At 40.0% G+C, this 22,274-nt stretch overlaps 1 protein-coding gene across 3 annotated transcripts in view; it reads right to left on the bottom strand.

Annotated features, from left to right (window-relative positions):
- The window catches only part of MYO16 (myosin XVI), a 615,829-nt gene that overhangs the window by 282,470 nt on the left and 311,085 nt on the right, over positions 1-22,274 (bottom strand). For all 3 annotated transcript variants that reach the window (XM_042930188.1, XM_042930181.1, XM_042930176.1), the window contains exons 12-14: positions 21,156-21,221; positions 11,696-11,823; positions 5,689-5,794 (exon numbers count right to left, since the gene is read on the bottom strand). In XM_042930188.1, the coding sequence (XP_042786122.1) occupies positions 5,689-5,794; positions 11,696-11,823; positions 21,156-21,221 (300 nt within the window). The remainder of the gene's footprint in view (positions 1-5,688; positions 5,795-11,695; positions 11,824-21,155; positions 21,222-22,274) is intronic.

Here is a 22,274-nt window from a genome sequence, read left to right as displayed (position 1 = left end):
CTCTGTAAAAAGCAGTTATTCAATAAATGTGTATTTAAACAACGTAAATGGAATTGAATGTTCCTTAAAGCTGAAAGTCATTTGGGGCAGAATTGGTGAAAAGTCCCAGGCAGTTGTTTTTTTCCCCCCAAACATGATTTTTACATTCCAAAAACCTATTGCCAGGGAAAAAATCTCCTGCTTGTACAGCTTGAAATTCAAATACAGGGATTAAAAACAACAGTCTGAACTGATGGTAGCTGTTTTGAAGCTGTACAGGGGAACCAGAGCAATCTCCATGGTTGTAGGGTTCAAACCCGTTGCGTAAAACACAACCCGAACCGTGTTGCCAGGGCAGAAGGTAAACCCGCGTAGACCTTTCAGGCAGGACAACTGAAGGAGGAGATTAAAATTCAGAAACATGACAGCTGTGTGTCCCTTACAAACACGTGCATGGCCTGTATGAAAGTATCCAGTCCTCTCTGGAGCTCAGTGCCAGCTCTCTAGCTCTCTGGACCCCACCTAAACCTGGTTCTTCCCTCTGTGCCCTCATGGGTCAGCAGGGAGCCAGCTCAGACCCCTTCACTTTGCTCTCTTCCTCCCCATACTCCAGGTTCATATCTTCAATTATGTCATCGATGGAAACCACAAGGAAGATGCTCTCTTTTCTTCAGCTTTACATGACTCTGCTGACACCACCCCCCTGCGCCCTTCTTTTTACGTCCCGTGTTCCCTATTTTTCAGTAACTGCTGATCCGAATAACCTCTAGTGACTGCTTTTCTTTCACAGTATACTGCGATCCAGGGCAAAATTGTGTGGGCTAGACTCCCCAGGGGAGATGCCCTGTGTGTGTCTGTTGCACACGCAGCCCCACGTGGCCACGTCGTGGATAGTGGTTGCCGGCGTGGGAACCCACAGCAACGTCACACCACCCAGTGTGGCCGAACTGCTTTCCTATTCAACTCACCCACCTCTCTCCTTTCAGGCCTCCTAAGGAAGTTTCCTTTCATCCCACCTTGGATTGAACTTTAAGCCTTCTACTGAATCTCAGCTCCACAATCAAGGATGCTCTTTTCTATTCATCTCCTTAATCAGACTTTTCTTTCCCACAAGAAGTACTGGCCCATCCCTGAAATGTACAAAGTTTCACTGAACCCCTGTGATGTTATATTTACCGTCGATTCATATACATTCATTAAATACTTGTATTTAATTCCCACTTGTACACCAGGGTGCTGTGCAAGAACTGTGGGTAAGTTTTGAGAATGCTTTGAACACCAAATGATACTCATCCGGATTGTAATTTAAAGGAAGCCAAAAACAAGAAACAAACAAACAAACAAACAAAAAAAAAACACCCAGCATAACTGATATAAGTTTAAGCCACACTTAATCCTGGGCGATGTTACCTTATGAGGCTAGGAATCACTTATTTATGACATCCTTAATTTGCATGAGAAATGAATAAAACAACAAACAAGTGAATTAGAAATGGTTTTCCTTGAAATTTGCATGGATATCATAATATTGATTCCCAGACGCTAACTGATTTGGAAGAGTTATATCTATCTAAAGAAATGCAACTTAGAATGTATTTACTTAAGCTAAACTGCGAAGCCAATTTACATAAAGTAATCTAGAATGCACTTTAGAAATTGCACAGCCTGCTCTTTCCAGAAGGATCATTTTAATAAATGATTGCTTTAGTCTATAACTTACAGTGAGGACCACTGTTCCTTGTCATTACACTTAGGCCAACAGCTCCTGGTATTCTGTTAGTTAACCTGAGTCTATTTGATAACTGTTCTTTAGAAATTCTCTAACTCTGCTATGTCTGTAGCAGTATAGTACAATATGTGAACATAGATAATTATGGTATCCTACCCAAGTCAACCCAAAATGTTAAATTATTTTGAGCTGTGCTGTACAATTATGCAGGTTCTCAGTATATGGTTTGAGCTTAATAAATGGTTATGAGTTAGTCATTAATGAACACATATGTCACCATAGATATTCTTCACAAAGAAAGAAATCTCCAGAATCAGGTGTAGGTTTGGGAATCCGTAAGAGCAGATTTAATTTCTTAAGGACATCTTTTTCAAAAGTCGAAAATAGGAAAAAAATTACATTGACCTATCAATTAAATATACATTCTTCTCATTTCTTTTAAAACTATTTTTTTTAATTTATTTGTTTTGAGATATAGAGAGCAAGGAGGGAGACGCAGAGAGACAGGGACAGAGAATCCCAAGCAGGCTCTCCGCTGTCAGTGCAGAGCCTGATGCGGGGCTTGATCTCAGGAACCACGAGATCATGATCCTGACCTGAGCCAAGATCAAGACTTGGGTGCTTAACCAACTGAGCCACCCTGGCAACCCAAGTTCCTCTCATTTCTAAATGAGGAATCAGATACTAAAATTTCTAGAATATTGGGGCACCTGGGTGGCTCAGATGGTTAAGTGTCTGACTCTTGATCTCAGTCAGCTCAGATCTTGATCTCAGGGTCATGAGTTCAAGCCCCACATCGGGTTCTGCGCTGGATGTGGAGTGTACTTAAAATAATCAATCAATAAATAAATAATAGATAGATAGATAGATAGATAGATAGATTTTTAAAAATATTTAATGTTTTATCTATTTTTGAGCAAGCACAAGCAGGGAGGGGCAGAGAGAAAGGGGAAAGAGGATCCAAATTGGGCTCTGCACTGACAGAAGTGAGACTGATGTGGGGACTCGAACTCTTGAACAGCAAGATCATGACCTGAGCTCAAGTCAGGTGCTCAACCGACTGAGCCACCCAGGTGGTCCAAAACAAAAATTTATTTAACAAATAAGATTTCCAGAGTATTTTCACGTGCATGGCACCATGGCAGATATCCCTTGGCCCACAGCGATAAGTTGAAAGGGAATGACAGAAAACCAAATACAAACAGCACAATTCTCACAGGGTGATGGGTTTCTACATCTTTATATAATGTGTGAACTTTTTATTTATTTATTTTAAATGTTTATTTATTTTTTAAGAGAAAGAGAGTGGGAGAGAGGCACAGAAGGAGGGAGATACAGAATCCGAAGCAGGCTCCAGGCTCTGAGCTGTCAGCACAGAGCCTGACACGGGGCTCAAACTCACAAACCGTGAGATCATGACCTGAGCCGAAGTTGGATGCTTAACCGACTGAGCCACCCAGGCGCCCCAAACGTTTCAACTTTCAGATGGCTTTGTTTTAGGGAATAATCTAAGATAACAGCAGCTAAGTTTTTGCTCCGATTTAATCAGACACTTTCAATATAAAGTCGCAGAATGAACAGGCAGGTGTCTTTCTGCAAATACATGCCTGGCAAGGCCGGTGCAGGGGTGATTGTGGAGGGGGAGGCGTGCACCTGTCAGGTGACACCAGCACACTTCCCACACCTTGCTATGAAATGTGCACCAAGAGAGAGGGGACTGGAACCACACTGTCTGTCATGTGCATGACGCACAGCACACGCAGCAAAACCTACGGGGTCCCGATGATGGACAAATGGTTTATCCATGTTAAATTCATTTGCTATGTTTAAGTAAATGAATTGAGGTGACTTGGGATAATTAACTGTGTCTTAGGTATGCTGAAAATAACTTCTAGATATCTTAAGCATGTACTCTTTCACGTGCCACATAGTACTTGAGCTCCAACTGTGTGGCGGGCTCTAAGACGGTGTCTCTGAATTCAAGGGACATGCGCATGTCAGCCACTTAAGACATTGTTGAATAAATGAATGAGGGACAGAGGCCACATGGCCCAGCCTGGGGGGATACGTGTTCAAAGGTGGCTCTGGCAAGAATAGGAACAGGGAAACTCTATGAGGCTGGAGAACAGTGTTACCAGGTCAGATTGTCGGGATACTGTGATCATGGGTGAAGCAGGGAGAGGCTGGCATTGAGGCCAAAGCCAGGTTTCCAGTGGGGCAATGAGAAAGTAATTGTGCCACTTATTTGATGGGTGGCCTGGGAGGAGAATGCTGGAGAAACCTGGGAGCCCCTGCGTCCAGCTCTGGCCGTCTTAGGGACGCACACTGTGGGATATCCAGGAGGGCTGCTGGGCAGGGGTCTATGTGGAAAGAAGGGGAGCTGGTGGGGTTAGGATGAGGCGTGACAGCACATGGAGGGGACAGAATCATGGGATCGGACAGCATGAGGAAGTGCAGAGCATAAGACCCCAAGGCCCCTAAAGTAACAGGGCACACGTAAGGGAGTCTTATTTTTGTCTCAAGCATAGAATAATCATCATGAACTTGGGTTATTCTAGTTATTTCCTCTACAGTAATGAAATCGGAAGGCTAGCCCTGCAGGTGGAGACCCCCAGGGCAGCACACTTTTGGGTTCTGATCATGTCCCGATTGGTTATTGATGGGCTGTCTTTCCACCCACTAGGGCGTCTGCCTAGCATACGTGTTCCCTGCAGGATCCTTCTAGCAACTCTTGAGTTTGCACTTCCCCTCTACTGTGGCCAGGGAAAACCTGCTAAAAATACCTACCAGGACTGTGTAAAAACAAGACACAGTCAGTGGTGAGCACCCTACAGGTGTATCCTTGGGTAAAATTCCCGAGCTTTATTGTGTGAAATTTCTGACCTTTATCTTCGCGGCTAATAGGCCTTTCTGGTTCCTCCTTGAACCCTGGAGATATTTTAGGCGGATGAAGTATCACCACAAGGAGTCTTCAAATAAAAGCAGGTGTTACTGAATATAACTTAAAATCAGTTTTAATTGCGTGAAGGGAGTCAAAAGTACAAACTCCCAGTTACAAGGTAAGTCAGTCCTGCAGCTGTAACGCACAGCATGGTGGCCACAGTTGGGAAAACTGCAGATTTGAAAGATGCCAAGCAAGGAAATCTTAAAAGTTCTCATCACAAGAGAAAAAAATTTAACTATGTGGAGCGATGGATGTTAATTAAAAAATTATAGTGATGATCGTTTCGCAATACATGCACATATCAAGTCACTACATTGCATACCTAAAAATACCACAACGTACATCAAACAAGTCAATATTGGAGATGAACTTTTATTACCTGCCCCTCAATAGCATTAAGCTTTCTTGTCATCAGTTCTTTTTTTAAAAATGTCTACTTATTCTTGTAAGAGAGAGAGAGACAGAGACAGAACATGAGCAGGGGAGGGGCAGAGAGAGAGAGGCAGACACAGAATCGGAAGCAGGCTCCAGGCTCCGAGCTGTCAGCCCAGAGCCCGACGTGGGGCTTGAACTCACGAGCCGTGAGATCATGACCTGAGCTGAAGTCAGACGCTTAACTGACTGAGCCACCCAGGTGCCCCTCTTGTTATCAATTCTTTTACATACTTTGAAACTTCACTATCACCTCTCAATAGTCCCCCACAAAATGTGCTAATCGGGCCAATCCCCCAAAAGTGTCTACACACCGAGTGGCACTTTCTATGTGAACAACAGTAATCTCTAAGTATATTACATGTTTTCAATCCAACTATTCTGAGCAACTATAAAAAAAGAGTATGTATGTTCAAAATATTTTAAAATAAATCTCGAATGGCATTAATTTGCACCAGGCCTCAATCTTCTTTTTCTTTCCTTTATTTCCACCAACTTGGACCAATTAATAGTCAAGCTTATGGTCTATTATGATGTTCCCTTTTATTCACAAACTACAGGTGTCCCAGCTCAACATATTCTCTGACCCAAACAAGAAACTTACGTGCTTAAATTTGGAATCAAACATAGGCCTGCTGAAGCCAGATCTGCACATCAGGTGTCTCGTTATTTGTTTGCTGGCTTCAGACTTCCCCGATCCTCTCTCTCCACTGCCAGAAAACAGAGAGAAAACTCAAGTTTAGCATCTTGGAGAATGTAGCCAACAATTCAATGAGCAGCCATAATCCTGATACAAAGGTGGTGAGGGAAGGACGGAAGAACCTTTCCTGAGTGCTTGGTATCATCTAACTCTTAGCTTTGATTTGCTCATCCGAAATATTTAGTACATGTGTACTCGGTCACGTGCCCTCTGTCGTTCCGGACGCTGAGGCAGCATATGAATTTGATGAACGTCTGCCATCCAATGTTTTGTGCTCAGCTTTGTAAATGAACGTAAGTGAGCGGGACCCCAAGGGACGGCCTCTACAGTGAGGATGCATGTGTCCTGGAGCAAATGGCCTTGTAAAAGCTTTCTGAGCCTCCCAGGAAAGACATTACACCTTCCTTGGCCAGAGTTGACCAGGAGAGTAAGGTGCCTGGCACACGGCAGATCCTAAAACGGCCACTTGCCTCTTGAGGCTTCTGTCAGTCTGACGTTTCACGTTCTCCATTTTCCTTGAATCCAGGAAATAATAGTAACCAAACTTGTTATCTGTAGTGACATTTTTGATGTTTCTCAAAACTCATCCAATTTCTATAAATAATTGTACTATATTCCTGACATGAGAGGATAGAGGATTACATAAAATTCCAATACAGTTATTACTTACTAAATACCAAATGGTCTAATACAAAATAAAGTGGTTAGTGCTTCCAGATAGAATGCTCAGGAAAAGTCTTTACTCATCTGATAGCTTAAAAATTAAAATATATATATACATATATATATAGCTCTTTACTAGTGCTTTTTTGGGCTTCTCCCCTGATTATTTGTACTAATGAATTGGAGGAAAGGGTGTTTGCCAGAAAAGAAGCTGAAATGTATTTTTTTATCCAAGTCTCCAGCTGCTAACAAAATACTTCCCTTCCCCGCATCCGCGCCGACCATAAATATTTTAATGACTTTCAGAACCACCACTCTGGCAGCCTGAGGGGAGCAGGTGCCAGAGACCCACACAAGATAAGGAGCTCCTTTCTAGGTTCAAGGACATTTGCTTGGAACCTTCTAATTTCAGAGCAGAAACAATTTAGATCACTTGTGATTGAAATTTCACTTCTACCCTTGTATTCGCTGTTATAAATTGGATGGTTTATAAACCTTGATTTTGTAGAGATTCTGCTCACATTTACGCAGGGTTGGATCTTGAAAACACCATTTTCCTTTTAAAAATGGCGCTCGTTCTTTCAGATGAAATTTACTAAGGGCCTACTATGTGCTGGAGTCTATGCCAGGCTGCAGAGCTCAAGAGGTGCATCCGTGGGCAATCTGGGGGCCGTCATCCATCATCCGGAATGCTCTCCAATGAACACCAAGCACATCACGAATGCATACTCAAACTGCAATGGAGCACAGCAAACAATGTGCCAGCAGGTGGAAGAAACCAGGGAGGACTTTGGGGGGTAGGCTCATTCTTGGAGAAAGGGTAGCGGAAGGCAGCCTTCACCCAACATGAAACACTCAACCGGTTCTTCCGCAGCATCTATTCTGAAAGCGGCAACAGGTGGTGCATGGACGATGGTGAACGCAGCTGGCAGTCTGCACAGCTGGGAGGGTGTGCGGCTGCACTGGAGGCCACGTGAGTGCCTTCCCCGCTCTCGCCACTGCGCATGCTCTGTCACTCCACGTGGGGGTAGAGAGAATGATCAATTCTCTTACCTGGCCAAAATCACTAGCAATTTCAACCATCTCATAAAATCTCAAAATGGGCATATTTTATTGAAACGCTGAGTAAAATACAAGGAAGTTTAAAAAAAAGGATACAGCACAGGGCAGGGTAGGATATCATATTGCAACTAAAAATCCTAGCATGATGTGTTCAAGAAATATCCCTTGATCTGAAAACCCAGTATATGATTAAACTAGAAACTTGATGGAGGATTTTGGGCGGTGCCAATCACGGACCCATAGAAATCTGAAAGCTTATTTGAACAGCCTTGTCTGCAAAACCTGCACATGACAGAGGCAGACCTTATTCTGCTAACTTCACAAGTTACTTCTATGTTCAGCTTATAACATTAATTTGGATTTGCTCAACACACTGTTAGGATAATGGATTTTTGTCACATGTGCTCTGATAATTAATTAAAACCATCTATCAAGCCTTCAGAAAATTAAAGATAAGATTGATTATGGTGAACACCAGACTCTCAGTTATAACCCACGACAAAGATCTGAAAATTATTAAAAACTGTTTCTCAAGATGAAGCTTTGTGTGCTAGAGAGGCCTATAATTATCAATCAAGTGAAAAATAAAATTGAAATTTGAAAATAAAAGTTAGAAATTTCTGCTCTAGTCCTAAGTTATAGGACATGTATTCCAGGAATATTTGCATTTTGATCTCCAAATCTTAAATTATCCTTTGTAAATGCTGGTTATGAGACACAATAGACTCTTGGCTGTGATCTTTTCTTTCTTTTTTAATTTATTGTCAAGTTAGCTAACATACAGTGTAGTCTTGGCTTCTGGAGTAGATTCTCATGATTCATCACTTACATACAACACCCAGTGCTCATCCCAACAAGTGCCCTCCTCAATTCCCATCACCCATTTTCCCCACCCCGCCAACCCCTCCACCCACACCAACCCTGCTTGTTCTCTGTATTTAAGGGTCTCTAATGGTTTGTCTTCCTCTCTGTTTGCATCTTATTTTTCCTTCCCTTTCCCTATGGTCTTCTGTTAGGTTTCTCAAACTCCACGTATGACTGAAATCATGTGATATCTGTCTTTCTCCAGCTGACTTATTTCACTTAGCCTAATACTCTCCAGTTCTATCCAAGATGTTGCAAAGGGCAACATTTCATTCTTTTTCATTGCTGAGTAGTATTCCATTGTGTGTGTGTGTGTGTGTGTGTGTGTGTGTGTGTGTGTATGCCACATCTTTATTCATTCATCAGTTGATGGACATTTGGGCTCTTTCCATAATTTGGCTATATTCATAGTGCTTCCCTGCTCTTCTAAACAATGTATTTAGTTGAGTTCTAAACTTACTAATTTTAATGAATTAGTATAATAAATGCAGAAAGCCTTTATCGTAGTCAAGACAATCAAGGAGGTAGAGAAGCCATATAAAAACATCAATCCTGAAAGAAGAGGATGACTAAAATAGTAAGTCCCTGTGATCACACATTTGTTCTTCACTTCTTGAAACCTGAACAGGAGTGCCTGGGTGGCTCCGTTGGTTGTGTGTCCAACTTTTGATTTTTGCTCAGGTCATGATCTCATGGTTCATGAGCTCGAGCCCTGCATTGACCATGGTGAACCCTGCTTGGGATTCTCTCTCTCCCTCCCTGTCTGCCCCTCCTCTGCTCTCTCTCTCTCTCTGAAAAATAAATAAATAAATAACCAAACAAACATTAAAAAAGAAAAAAACCTGAACGAGGAAAAAAAGTTTTTTCAGAAAGACTGAAATACACATGGCATTATTAGCCTTTAAAAATGTCCCAAAGAGGGGCACCTGGGTGGCTCAGTCGGTTAAGCATCCGACTTCGGCTCAGGTCATGATCTTGCAGTCTGTGAGTTCGAGCCCCGCGTCGGGCTCTGTGCAGACAGCTCAGAGCCTGGAGCCTGTTTCAGATTCTGTGTCTCCCTCTCTCTCTGCCCCTCGCCTGCTCATGCTCTGTCTCTCTCTCTCTGTCTCAGAAATAAATAAACGCTAAAAAATTTTTTTAAAAAATAAATAAAAAATAAAAATAAATAAATAAATAAATAAATAAATAAAAATGTCCCAAAGAAATACTAATTCTGCAGAATATTAGCAAGTCCAACTGGAAAAGCAATCCCATGAGGAAATTCATGTAGAAAGCACTGGGTTAAAGATAAATGGGTTTTTATTGAGAAGGGCACCTTTTGGGATGAGCACTGGGTGTTGTATGGAAACCAATTTGACAATAAATTTCATATTAAAAAAACGATAAACGGGTTTCTTTACTAAAAGAATTTGCTAGATACTATGAAATCTGTAGCAGGCAGACTCCCAAAGGATATGATTCTTTGGCTCCTCAGAGCTTCACTAAGACCTATGCGTTTCAAAAGAATTAAGCAGATTCAATAAGAACTTAGGAAAACCCACGGATTTGTGCCCGGCATTTTAGGGAAGGCTGGGTGGGCTGTCAGAAGCCTCCTTGAGCAGGCTGCAGGGGGCAAGCCACGCACTGGTGTCTGGCTGGGAGAGTGGGGAAGCTTCGTTCATGCCCAGAAGCCAGACTATGGGCTCACATCCCACATACAGCATCCACTGGACCCTAGACTAATTAATCCACCATTTACTAATTCACACTATTGGGCTCACATCCCAGATTCACTATTTACTGATCACGAGGCCCTAGACTAGTTACTTCTTATAATACACAGTCACCTGACCCATAAAATAGTGATGCTAAAGCTATGGGTAAGGCAATACATGGAAAGTACCCAATGGAGGGTCTGGCACTATGTTCTCAATATGTATCAGTTGTTACTACTGCCCACACTATTATATACTCCCCATAATCTAATGGGTTTTTAAAAGTGTTCCCCTTTTCATCAAAGTTACACTAGAAAACCCAACAGAGCAGATAAAAATAGAGTTGCTTGATTGGAGGATGGCGGAGGCCTCCCCTGCTGCCGGTGCCCCTCCCATCTGGGGAGCACAAGTGTGAAAAAACTACTTGCATGCTACTTTGAAAATCAGAACATTGAAGTTTGCAACCACCAATCATACACTCCACTGAACTTTTGACCAAAGTGATAATGTAAAAGTATATAAATAAGTGCTTATTTAAGTATTTAGGTGTCTTTTGGGTTCTATGCAGTTGTCCATCTTTACTCACTTCCATTTCACTTTGAGGAGTTATGGAAAGCTTTATCCACACATTTGTTTCCAGTCAACACTACTGATTATAACTCACGCAAAGCCATGAAGGTTACAGAAGTCCCCTCTGGTAGAATTTTCTCCTAATAAGAAACGTATTTCTTGGGACACCTGGGCAGCTCAGTCAGTTGAGCAACCGACTTTGGCTCAGGTCATGATCTCAAGGTTCATGAGTTTGAGCCCTGCATCGGGCTCTGTGCTGACAGCTCAGAGCCTGGAGCCTGCTTCCGATTCTGTGTCTCCCTCTCTCTCTGTTCCTCCCCCACTCACACTCTGTCTCTCTCTCTCTCAAAAATAAATAAAGGTTAAAAAATTTTTAAAAAGAAATATAATTCTCAATGCAGATCTGTTTTAATACCTAAATAATTTTTAATCATTTATCAGTACATAATCACATTTCACCTCTACTCTCTACTTCTTGTGGTACTTGTGTGTATGGAGGAGTGGGGGGAAGAATTTTTGCTCTGATGTAAATTACTGTCATGAGCATCTGGTAATTTATGAGCTAATGCTACCATTATGTTTCAGTATAAAATACTTCCGGGTATATACTTTGGGTAAAATACAAGCAAACATAAATACCCATATGCTTTTCCCAAATGTGGGAAAGCCCACATTTGTAAGGTAATAATTTGTGTTTTGTATTTGAGCAGCACCACATTTTGTGAACCATGGTTTGCTTACAGCAGGTGCCTTTCCTTCCCCAGGGTTTCTAAGGCTTGAAAGCAAAAACACTCTGGTTCTAAGTAGTAAATCTTCCAAATGAATTGAGTTTCAGGTTAAGTTTGTTGGTATTGATTCAGCCACACTTGGGGCTATTTCTAATAACAACAAGGTCTCTCCTTTGTAACGAGTCAAATGTACTTATTGCCAAGACATACTGGACTGCCGGGTGCTGAGGAAGTAAATAAACAGAAACCACGAGAAATGAGGACAGCTTGACCGCCAAGCCTCCAGCATGACGCCGAGCATCCATTCGGCCAGGCGCGGGGTGCACTCACCTGAGAATGAAGCACTGGGACCGCTGCTCCTGGAAAAGCTGGTGGAAGGCCCTTTCTGCACAGGAGAAGATGTGAGGCGGCAGGGAGGAGCAGGGCTGCCCTGAGCTGCTAAGATAAAGCTGGGAGACCTGCAAAATGTGTGGGACACAGATGTCTGTGAGAAGGCTCCAGCTCGTCTACCTCAGGACACAGTGGACTTCTTTCCAATACACAAATGTGACACAGTCTATTTTTGAATCTCATTTGTAACTACAAAACGTCTGGGAAATTATGCTCTTTCAGCACGTTTTAAGGGTTCACCATGATAAAACAGGGGCATATCCTTGATCCTGAATTACTTGGTTCACAGGCTTGAAATTATTCTGCTGTCCTTAAGCAGAGCAACTGACACAAATCCAGTTTAATAGACACCCACGGAGTAAGCTGAACCTGGGCTAATTTACATCAAATGCAATGTCTCTCGGCGACATTTCATTTCCATAACATAAGATAGAAAGGGTTTTTAATCCGAATAGAAAGCAGTTGCAGTTGAAACACAGAAGAATCTACAAATTTCTCAGAAAAACAAAAATTAACTTAATTTCAGTGACACAGTGATTGATGAGGATTGCCATGGTTCCAGTGTTTTTAGTCCTTTTGAGTTTCTAGTAAATTCTGCTACATTAGAATTAATCATTAAATGACAGGGAGGTGTCTGAGCTATGAAGAAATAGCATACTTATTTTTTTTTATTTATTTTTTTACAAAGTAACTTCCCTGTAGCCTCAAGGATATCAAGGTTGGGAAGTTCAGGAGAAGATAGAGGGATGAATCCAGACAAGACAAAAGGGCCTAGAGGCTCAGTATGCCTGTCCTGTGATGGTGGCCTGGGTCTTGGACTCTGTGGGCATTATGTGGTGATGGGAAAGACCTGAATGAGGCACCCTGACTCGATGGTCACACTGCATCAGGAGCAATTTCCCGATTCCAATGGTGGTATGCGGGTTACACAGGTGAATGCCTTGGTTTGCACAATGTTTGGAAATGCACAAGGCATATACTCAAGGTTGATGGGACCCCATGCCAGCAAATCATTTGAAAATGGTTGGGGAGAAAAAGTTGTTTGTGCTATTTATCTGCAAATTTTTCATATGTTTGAAGTTATTTAAAACCATAAGGGAAATAATTTTTTTAAATGGACTAAATGATCTACAGCTCTAAGAAATAATTGGATGAATCGCACAAACATGATGTTGAGTGCAATCTATCAGACACAGAGAGAACACTCTCGATGATAAAGTATAAAAACAGGTGGAACTAATCTACACTGTTAAGAAGTCACATGCCCTTGGCAAGCTACTAGTGATTGCAGAAGAGTGAGAGTGTGGCTTCGGGAGAGCCAGAAATATTCTGGATCTGAGGGCTCATGAAAATGTATCCATCTGGACACTTATAAATCCATGAGTACTATATCTCAATAAAAACTCCAAAAAACCCAAAATCTGTAAACACTCTGGTTCGGGTGCAGAGACCAGAAAAAGAGATCAGTGGAACAGACTAGAGAACTCAACCCAAGCCCTACACATGGGTGGGGATTTGGGGCACAAAATGGGCTGTTTCATGCATCAGTCATATAGGATAGTGTTCAAAAAACCGATATTAGTAAAGGAAAAAAAACACTGATCTCTAGCTCATGTGATATGTAAACATGAATTCCAAATGCATTTAAGTCCCAAATATAAACAGCAAAACATAAAACATTTACACAAGTAAAGAGAATAATACTGTCATGATTTTGGAATAAGTAAATACAGTTCCCAAATACAAATTATAATGGGAAGGATGACTTAATATCACAACAGTACATGTGACAACTGCTTTTCTACCACAAACATCATACATACAGTAATGATGATAAAAGTCAAAGACAGAGAGGAGATTAAGCTGTGCATAGAATCCATATATTATCCATGTCTTATAAATGACTCCTACAAATATATGCCTACAAAGAAAAACTGGAAATAAAATAAAATTGGACAAAGAATATGAACAGAAGAGAATAACTAATAAACATGAGAAAAGATGAGTAACTCTGTTATCCAAGGAAATCTCATTTCAAACAGCAGGGTAATAGATACAAAATACTGGTAACTTTATCAATGGCACAGTAATAATAATAATAATAATAATAATAATAATAATAGGGGTGTCTAAGTGTCTCAGTCAGTTAAGCCTCCAACTCTTGATTTTGGCTCAGGTCACTATCTCTCAGTTGTGAATTCGAGCCCTGCTTTGGGCTCTGTACTGACACCTTAGCAGAACCTGCTTGGAACTCCCTCTCCCTCTATCTTCTCACCCCCCACCAAATAAATAAATAAACATTCAAAACAATAATCATAATAATAACAGTAATAATGGCTTACACTTGATGTGTGCTTGCTACTGTTCTAAGCACTTCATACTTATTCATCTAATTCTTGTAGAAATTACAAGTGGGGTATGAGAATCCTCTCCCTTTTTACAGGTGAGGAAACTGAAGCAAAGAAGTTAGCGACTGGTGCAAGGTCACATGTCTAATTAGCGGTGGGGTTGGTTTCAAAAGGAAGTTTTCGCCAGCACTAGAAAAATGCATCTGCAGTACTGAGGGTTGTTGTTGCTAACTGGAACAGTGATTTAGCAACAACTTCTAAACTGAAGAAGGTAGGCTTGACCGCGAATCTCTCTGAAGAAACTCTTGCACGTCGGCAAAAAAGCACACACAAAACAGTTGTTAGCACTCTTTGTAAGAGCAGAAAACATGGCAATAATTAAAAATTGGTATAGGGTTTAATGGATGAATATAAGTGATTGTGTTTTAATATAAAATACTATAGGACATTGAGAATAAATTATCTAGGTCTAAAACTATCAATATAAAATATTTTTGAAAGCACAGTAGCTAATGAAAATTTTCTTTCTTTCTTTCTTCCTTTCTTTTTTTTTTTTGGTAAATGGATATGGTTTGATGGTTTGTATGTCCTCTGAATGAATTAAAACAGAAAATAATGAAAAAAATAAAAAATGAAAAATGAAACAGAAAAAAATGGTATATGCAGTTTTTTCTTGCCTGTGTACAGTAGGACCCCCCTTATCCACCAGTTATATGTTCCAGGACCCCCAGGGGACACCAAAAACCACAGAGAATACCAAACCCTATATACACTTTTTTTTTCCTCTATGGACAGAACTATGATAAGGTTTAATGTATAAATTAGGCACAGTAAGATTACCAACAACAACTAAGAATGAAATGGAACACTTATAACAATATGCTATAATAAAAGTTGGTGGGCGCCTGGATAGCTCAGTCAGTTAAGCTTCCAAGTTTGACTGAGGTCATGATCTTGCAGTTCGTGGGTTCAAGCCCCGTGTCAGGCTCTGTGCTGACATCTCAGAGCCTGGAGCCTGTTCTGGGTTCTGTGTCTCCCTCTCTGCCCCTCTCCCACTCCTGCTCTCTCTCTCTCTCTCTCAAAATAAATAAACATTTAAAAATTTTAAATAAATAAATAAATAAATAAATAAATAAATAAATAAATGTTGTATGAGTATGGTCCCTCTCTCAAAATAACTTCTTATCCTGTACTCACGCTTCTTCTTGGGATGATGAGAGATGATCAAATGCCTATGTGATGAGACAAACTGCAGTGAGTATCGCAGGCACGTGATGTAGCATCAGGCCACTACTGACTTTCTTTTTTTTTTTTTTTAATTTTTTAATATGTTTTTATTTACTTTTGAAGGAGAGAGAGAGAGAGACAGAGCATGAGTGGGGGAGGAGCAGAGAGAGAGGGAGACACAGAATGGGAAGCAGGCTCCAACCTCTGAGCTGTCAGCACAGAGCCCGACGTGGGGCTCGAACCCAGGAACTGCGAGATCGTGACCTGAGCCCAAGTCAGACGCCCAACCGACTGAGCCACCCAGGCGCCCAAGGCCACTACTGACTTTCTGATGCTACATTAGAAGGAAGATCAGTCCCTGGCTGACCGTGGGTAAGTGAGACCATGGAAAGTGAAAGCTCAGATAAGAGGGGGTGATTATATGTGTGTACATACAAAGATTAGATGAAAGGATAATAGTTTCAGGGAAGTGGTGGTCATTGCTCATGAAAAGGAATTTGCCTCTGTTGATAGCACACCACACCATCTGATCTAAGACACCATATAATTAAAACATAGCTTTATTTTCTGTACTGCACAGAAAATAAACGTTACAGTTAAACCAAGGCACGATGTGTTCTTACCACTTCTTTATAGCTGCATCCCAATCTCAGGAGAGCATTTGAACAAATATGACTTCTTTATTTGAAACAGTTTTGAAATTTTTGTATTTTTGGTTATTCCAGAATTTCAAATGGCTATCAAAATAGTTGATGATAGCGATGTATACACTAAAACTCATAAACTGACCAGGGAGTATTAGCCTAGCTGTGTTTTCTTGTAGGACAAATATCTGTTCTTTTTGAACATTTGTACTAACACCATTTCACATCCCAAGTCCAACATTGGCCTGATCAAACTCTAACAGAATGCTTGCAAACTCAATCTGTAAAATCTTGCTGAGAATTTCATTAAATGTTACAAACAAGGCCAGACAGAAGAGAGCCAGGAGCATATATGACTCCTACGCCATTTCTTCAAACTACTTAGTGTCACATCTTCTATTTAGGCAAAGTTTTACCAGGCATTAAAGGCGTAATGGATCTTGGGTATCTAAGTTTTTTCATGATTAACTAATAACCTTTCTCAGATCTCTTTTCTTATAAGCCTTCTCCTTTCCATGCAGTGTTAGAGTTTACATTGTAGAATATTCCACCGCTACCACCTGGTAAGACTTAGCTTGATGCTGATTCTATGCTTTATATGTAATGTCAGTACAAAATAATAATGTCAATAATAATAATGCCAATAATTTAATAATAATATTAAATAGATAATAATTAATTCTATTTTTTCCTAGTGAAGCTTGAAGATTTTCACTGACACGGTTCTCGTTTTCTGACAAGCCATGTAACCTTTAGATTGGCTACCATTGCCTTCAGCATTATTAACATTATTGTGTATTCTCATGTGGTCCAGCAAATATCATCAGCGTCAGCCACTCTCTTTCGCGCGTGCCTTCTCTCTCCGCTTCACCTCATTCTCTCCCCGTCTGCATCATCTGGAAACCAGAGGATTCTGGTCGGCAGAAATTTTAAGTGCTCTGTTGTAGCTCATGGGGGACATGGCATCACGTCAGCCTCACTCATGGGTACCTCCCTGTGCTGGACTCTCTAGTTCCAATAAATAAGGTCTTTCTTTTTTAAAGAAGCTTCCCTCCCTCTTTCCACCACACACGACCCCTCTCAATAAACTGCTGGGAGACTGCAGAATCCTGCCCCATTAGGATGTTTGAAGCCAACCACGCAGTCCCACAGCAGATGAAAGGGCCAGGCCCAGGCCCCCCAGCTGTCCGGATCCCATAACCCGTGGAACCTTCCTGACGTCAACAGCGTGACTCACAGGGGCTCTCGGCGTCACAGTATGGTATGAATAGGTCACTCTACTTGTGTGAGTGGGTTACCTACTCATTGTCTACATATCTATATATAGATGACATATTCTGAAAAAAAGGTGTTTTACAAAGGAGCACATATAATAATTAAAAAATTGCCTGAGGGCTTGGCATTTGTGCTGAGAGAAGAGTCTGTCACGCATTTTGCTCTGGGGTTAGGTGACGTGGATTTAAATTCTGTCCCTACCATCGTGGAAGTCTTTCGAAAATTTGCTAAATCCACATGAGGCTTTTATCACCTCCAAATGGAAATAATAATTCTTATACTGATTGCGTCGCCTTTTGTGATTATGTGACGACATATGTGATGACTTTTGCAGCAGGCCTGCCACGTGATGAGCCCTAGACAGCACCAGGTCTCTTTCCAGCCCCACTCGTCCAGAGGCAATGAGCTCTGCTCAGTCCCTCCAGCTCCGCGCCAAACTCGAACATGCAATGGGAATATTAGGAGACCAACGGTAATCAGAATCTGAAAGCTAATGAAGCCCCAAGCCAGGCATCCCACACTAATGCCACTTTACACAGTGGGACAGCTTAATCTCACTGCCAGTAGCAGCTGAAAAGAAAACGGGTACAATCATTTTTGTGCCCTTGTGTATGCAAAACCATAATTTTGAGAGATAATCTCCAGGTAGTTTATCTGGAATGGTGTCATCATTTCGTACATGGGAGATGTCCAGGTGGTAGATCTTTGGTTTATGAAGTCCATGGTAAAGGTAATGGTGAGGAATACCTGAGAAAAGCCTGATGTTGTTGCTTGAGGGGATAATTGTGTATCTGTTGCTGACGTGTTCCCCCTCAGGACGTTCACTTGTTCGCTGGTTTCCGCAATGATACAAACACCAAGATGTTCATCCTTTCTGATTACTACCTCGACAATGTGTTAGATCTGGTTCTTTAGTGGCCGCCATCTGTCTCGTCACTGTTGTCTCTCCATCCCTCCTCCCTCCTGTTCCTCCTCCCCCTTTAACTCTCCTCCTTCTTCATTGCCTTCTATTATTTTTCTACTTCATTCCTTTTTAAAAATGTTTATCATTTTGAGAGAGAGGGAGAGAGCACAAGCAGGGGAGGATCAGAGAGGGAGGGAAAGAGAGAATCCCAAGCAGGTTCCGCACGGTCAGAGAGCTTGCCACGGGGCTCAAACTCACAAACCATGAGGTCATAACCTGAGCCAAAATCAAGAGTTGCTTAACCAACTGAGCCACCCAGGTGCCCCTCCACCCCATTCTTAAATGTGGTGTGAGTCTTAGAAATCTTACAAAATGAAATACTCATGTGAATTATTCCTAGTCTTGCATCCGATGTCAAATCTCAACATTATTTCAATTTAACCTCCAAAAACTTCACATATTCACCTGAATCTGGTTTTTCCTCAAAAATTTTTCTTTTCTTTCATGTTCTTTTTTGTTATGCATCCTCCTAGGCCCACAAATTAAAAACCTGTGTCTCCAACAGATGCCCTTCTCTTTATTTTTTCCTCAAGCTTTTTATCAGTGCATATTTTACCTAAATATATTTATTTTCCTCTTACTTTCTATGCCAGCGTCTGTTGGAAATGATAGATATAAAGGATAATACATACAAGTTATATGTTGCATTCACCATTTTAAGTTTTAATGAACTGTTCCTGCAAAAATCTCAATATATCATATCTTGTTCCTACAACAATATAGAAATATGTTTCTTGATGTGTCTCTCCTTTCTCTATTAATGTGTATTTCTGAAAGAACTGAAAATACAGCATGATATTTGAAGGTGTAAAACTGCCACACTATTAACACCCTAAAAACAAACAAACCACAAAGTCACAGGTTTGTTTCATTTGAGATACACTATATATTATAACATGATAAGTAATGCCATACTAAAATAATTTATTATGTTAAATTTTCCCTAATACTTACAATTTGACCTCTAGGTCTATAGAAGCATTTAAATAAAATATATATATGTATATATATATATATTTTTTAATTTTTTTAAACTTTTTTTATTTTTTATTTTTGAGACAGAGAGAGACAGAGCATGAATGGGGGAGGGGCAGAGAGAGAGGGAGACACAGAATCGGAAACAGGCTCCAGGCTCTGCGCCATCAGCCCAGAGCCCGACGCGGGGCTCGAACTCACGGAGTGCGAGATCGTGACCTGAGCTGAAGTCGGATGCTTAACCGACTGAGCCACCCAGGCGCCCCTATATGTATATATTTTATTCAATTAGTTAAAACTAGCTTTTGTCTCACCAGAAGATTCTTACTGAGTCTAAGATCAAATGTAAAAACATAAATATAAGCCAGGAACAACACACTAAGTGTCAAGTTTAAATAGCAGGGGTTCTCTCTCTCTCTCTCTCTCTTAAATTGAATAATAATGAACTTATGAAATACCAAAGATGAAGAATTCTATAAAGCTTGTGTAAGGCAAAATAAAAAGCCCCAAATACTTATAAAAGGCAAAAATTCAAAATATAATGTTATAACTTAAAACAACTATCCAAATTAAACTCCAAGAACTTAGAAAGAAGGAGACAACAAAAATAAAGAAGCAGAAATCAATTATATAGAGAATAAATATACACTAGAAAAAAATTAAAAGTCAAGAGATGCTTTTCTTTGAAAAGAGTAATACAATCAATAAATTCCTAGCAAATGGATTTTACAAAGTCAGAGAAGGCCCAAATTACCAACATATGGAATGAAAGTAAATCACTCAAATTCTACACACATTAAAAAAATAGGATCATGAATAATTATGTGCCAAAAACTTTTGAAGATTAAATGTAAGAAACAGAATCCTTGAAAAACAAAATTACTAAAAAATGACATCAAAAGAAATAAAAATATGAGTAGTCCATATGTCTATCTAATAATCACAGGTTAATGTTACTCCTCTGGCAGAACTGCTGATCCCTCTTGTCCTGGGCTATCAGACTGCCCAGGGCTACGGCTGGGATTGGGCCGAGTGGAATAAGGACAGTAGGCAAGGGGCAGTGGTTTCAAAGCAACAGTGGAAGGGACTTTGGGAAGAAGGGTGGAGGTTGGAGTAGTTAGGGTGCACTCTTTCTCAGGAGGTGTTTCTGTAAGAATTCTTCAATGATTCCTTGGGAGCTTCAAGAAGGTGATGTCTCTATCCCTTCCCCTCTCCCTCTCCCTCTTCTCCACACTTCCTCTTGCCACCTCCCTCTCCAACTTCTCTGAGCATGTCCCTGTTTCAAGAACCTGTGTCTACTCCTCTCTCCTGTTTGTTATGTTCCTGCTCCCTACGAGGGATTCTGCTTTAACTGGAAACAGCCTTGTGAACAAAAGAGAGAGAGAGAGAGAGAGAGAGAACTTGCACAATGATATTTTTGATCTCTTACTACTCAAAAATCATACTGTGTTTTCAGTTGCCTGGAATAATTTTTCAAAAGCAATTGCTCTTTTAATTTTGAAAGTCTTATAATTTAAAGTGGAAAGTCATTTGGAAAAAATGTATATATGCAATAATATCATTTCTTATTCTCATGGTTCTATAACATCATAGAACTTTTTTGAAAGAGGTCATGATGTTAAAATAAATACTTTACACCAACTGACCTTGAATTAGTCAGGAAGGAATGGAAAACAGAGTAACGCATTATTTAATTTTAGAAGTCTGTCTAGTGACTACAATTATAGGAAAATTACACATTATAAGTGCAAAGGAATCTTTTGATAAAAATAACATCCCGTTCCATTTTTGTCTCAGGACAAATTAAAGTCACTATTATGCAAATATTCAGTTTAGAATTTTCTGAGAAGTTTCTGACTTTACTTATTGTTTGCAGGTTTCTTCTCAATCGATCATTTGATACGGATAGGTACGTCTAGTGGGTGTTACCCTACATTATTAAATGGCATCCAAAATTTTATACTCACCATGGTGGAATAAATTGGAAGCTCTTTGAATGGGTTAACAAGCAAAAGGATGTCTCCAATAAAAGTCTGTTAAAAGAAAAGGATACAAGTGGTCAGTGGACTATATAAATAGGACACTTAAAATTAAAAATTATAGAATTTTTTAATCATTGTGCAAAATACAGAGAACAAATAAAAGCCGTATTTTAACATTTTGTGATCCTATGGAGAGTTTGTAAATAAAGAAACACAAAAATATAATTCAAATAAAATAAAATTGATAGGCTTGTTCCACCGACCACATAACAACTCAAATAACTGGATTCTAAGAATTTCTTTTCTTAAAGGGGCTTTGTGAGAATCAGAGTGAATAAAAAATATAACATTAAAACACATGGCAAAAAATGCTGAAGGTAATAAAGTAATGAGTTCTATGCTGCTGCAGAACAATAATAAGATGCATAACGCAAATTTAAAGTACAAAAAAGCAAATATAAATACTTTTGCGATTAAAAAAGGACAAGTAATGAGATATAAAGGCACAAAGAACAGATGGAATAAATAGAAACCAAATAATAAAATGACAGATTTAAACCCCAAAACATCAGTAATTACATCAAATGCAAAACTACTGAACACTCTAATTAAACGACAAAGATTATGAACTGGATTAAAGTACTTTAAATATATAGATTAAGAAAATTAGAAAGTAAAAAGATAAAACAAGATACACCTGCAAACAATAATAACAAAAATGTGATTTAGCAATACTCAATTCATGAAAAAATAAATAAAAGTGATGAAAAGGGACATTGCACAATGATAACATGTTAAACCAATCAGGAATATATGGCAATTTAAAATTTCTATGAGACTAAAATTTAGCACAAAATGCATGAAGCAAAAACAGCTGTAAGGAGAAAAATTCAACACAGTAGTGGGGATTTGCAACAATTTGGTTTAGTAACTCATGGAATAAGCAGACAGAATGTTGAAATAATTACCACATTGACTGACTTATACACAACACTGTTAGCAAACAACTGCAGAATATACATTGTTTGAAATTGATCACAGATCAGTTCCATTGTATTTAAAGGACTTGAATCACACAGAGTGTGATTATGGCAGAAATAAGAC

Source organism: Panthera leo, chromosome A1, assembly GCF_018350215.1.
Source record: "Panthera leo isolate Ple1 chromosome A1, P.leo_Ple1_pat1.1, whole genome shotgun sequence".
Taxonomy (NCBI): Eukaryota; Metazoa; Chordata; class Mammalia; order Carnivora; family Felidae; genus Panthera; species Panthera leo.
Note: the sequence above shows the minus strand (reverse complement) of the source record. Positions and strands in the feature narration are given on the sequence as shown.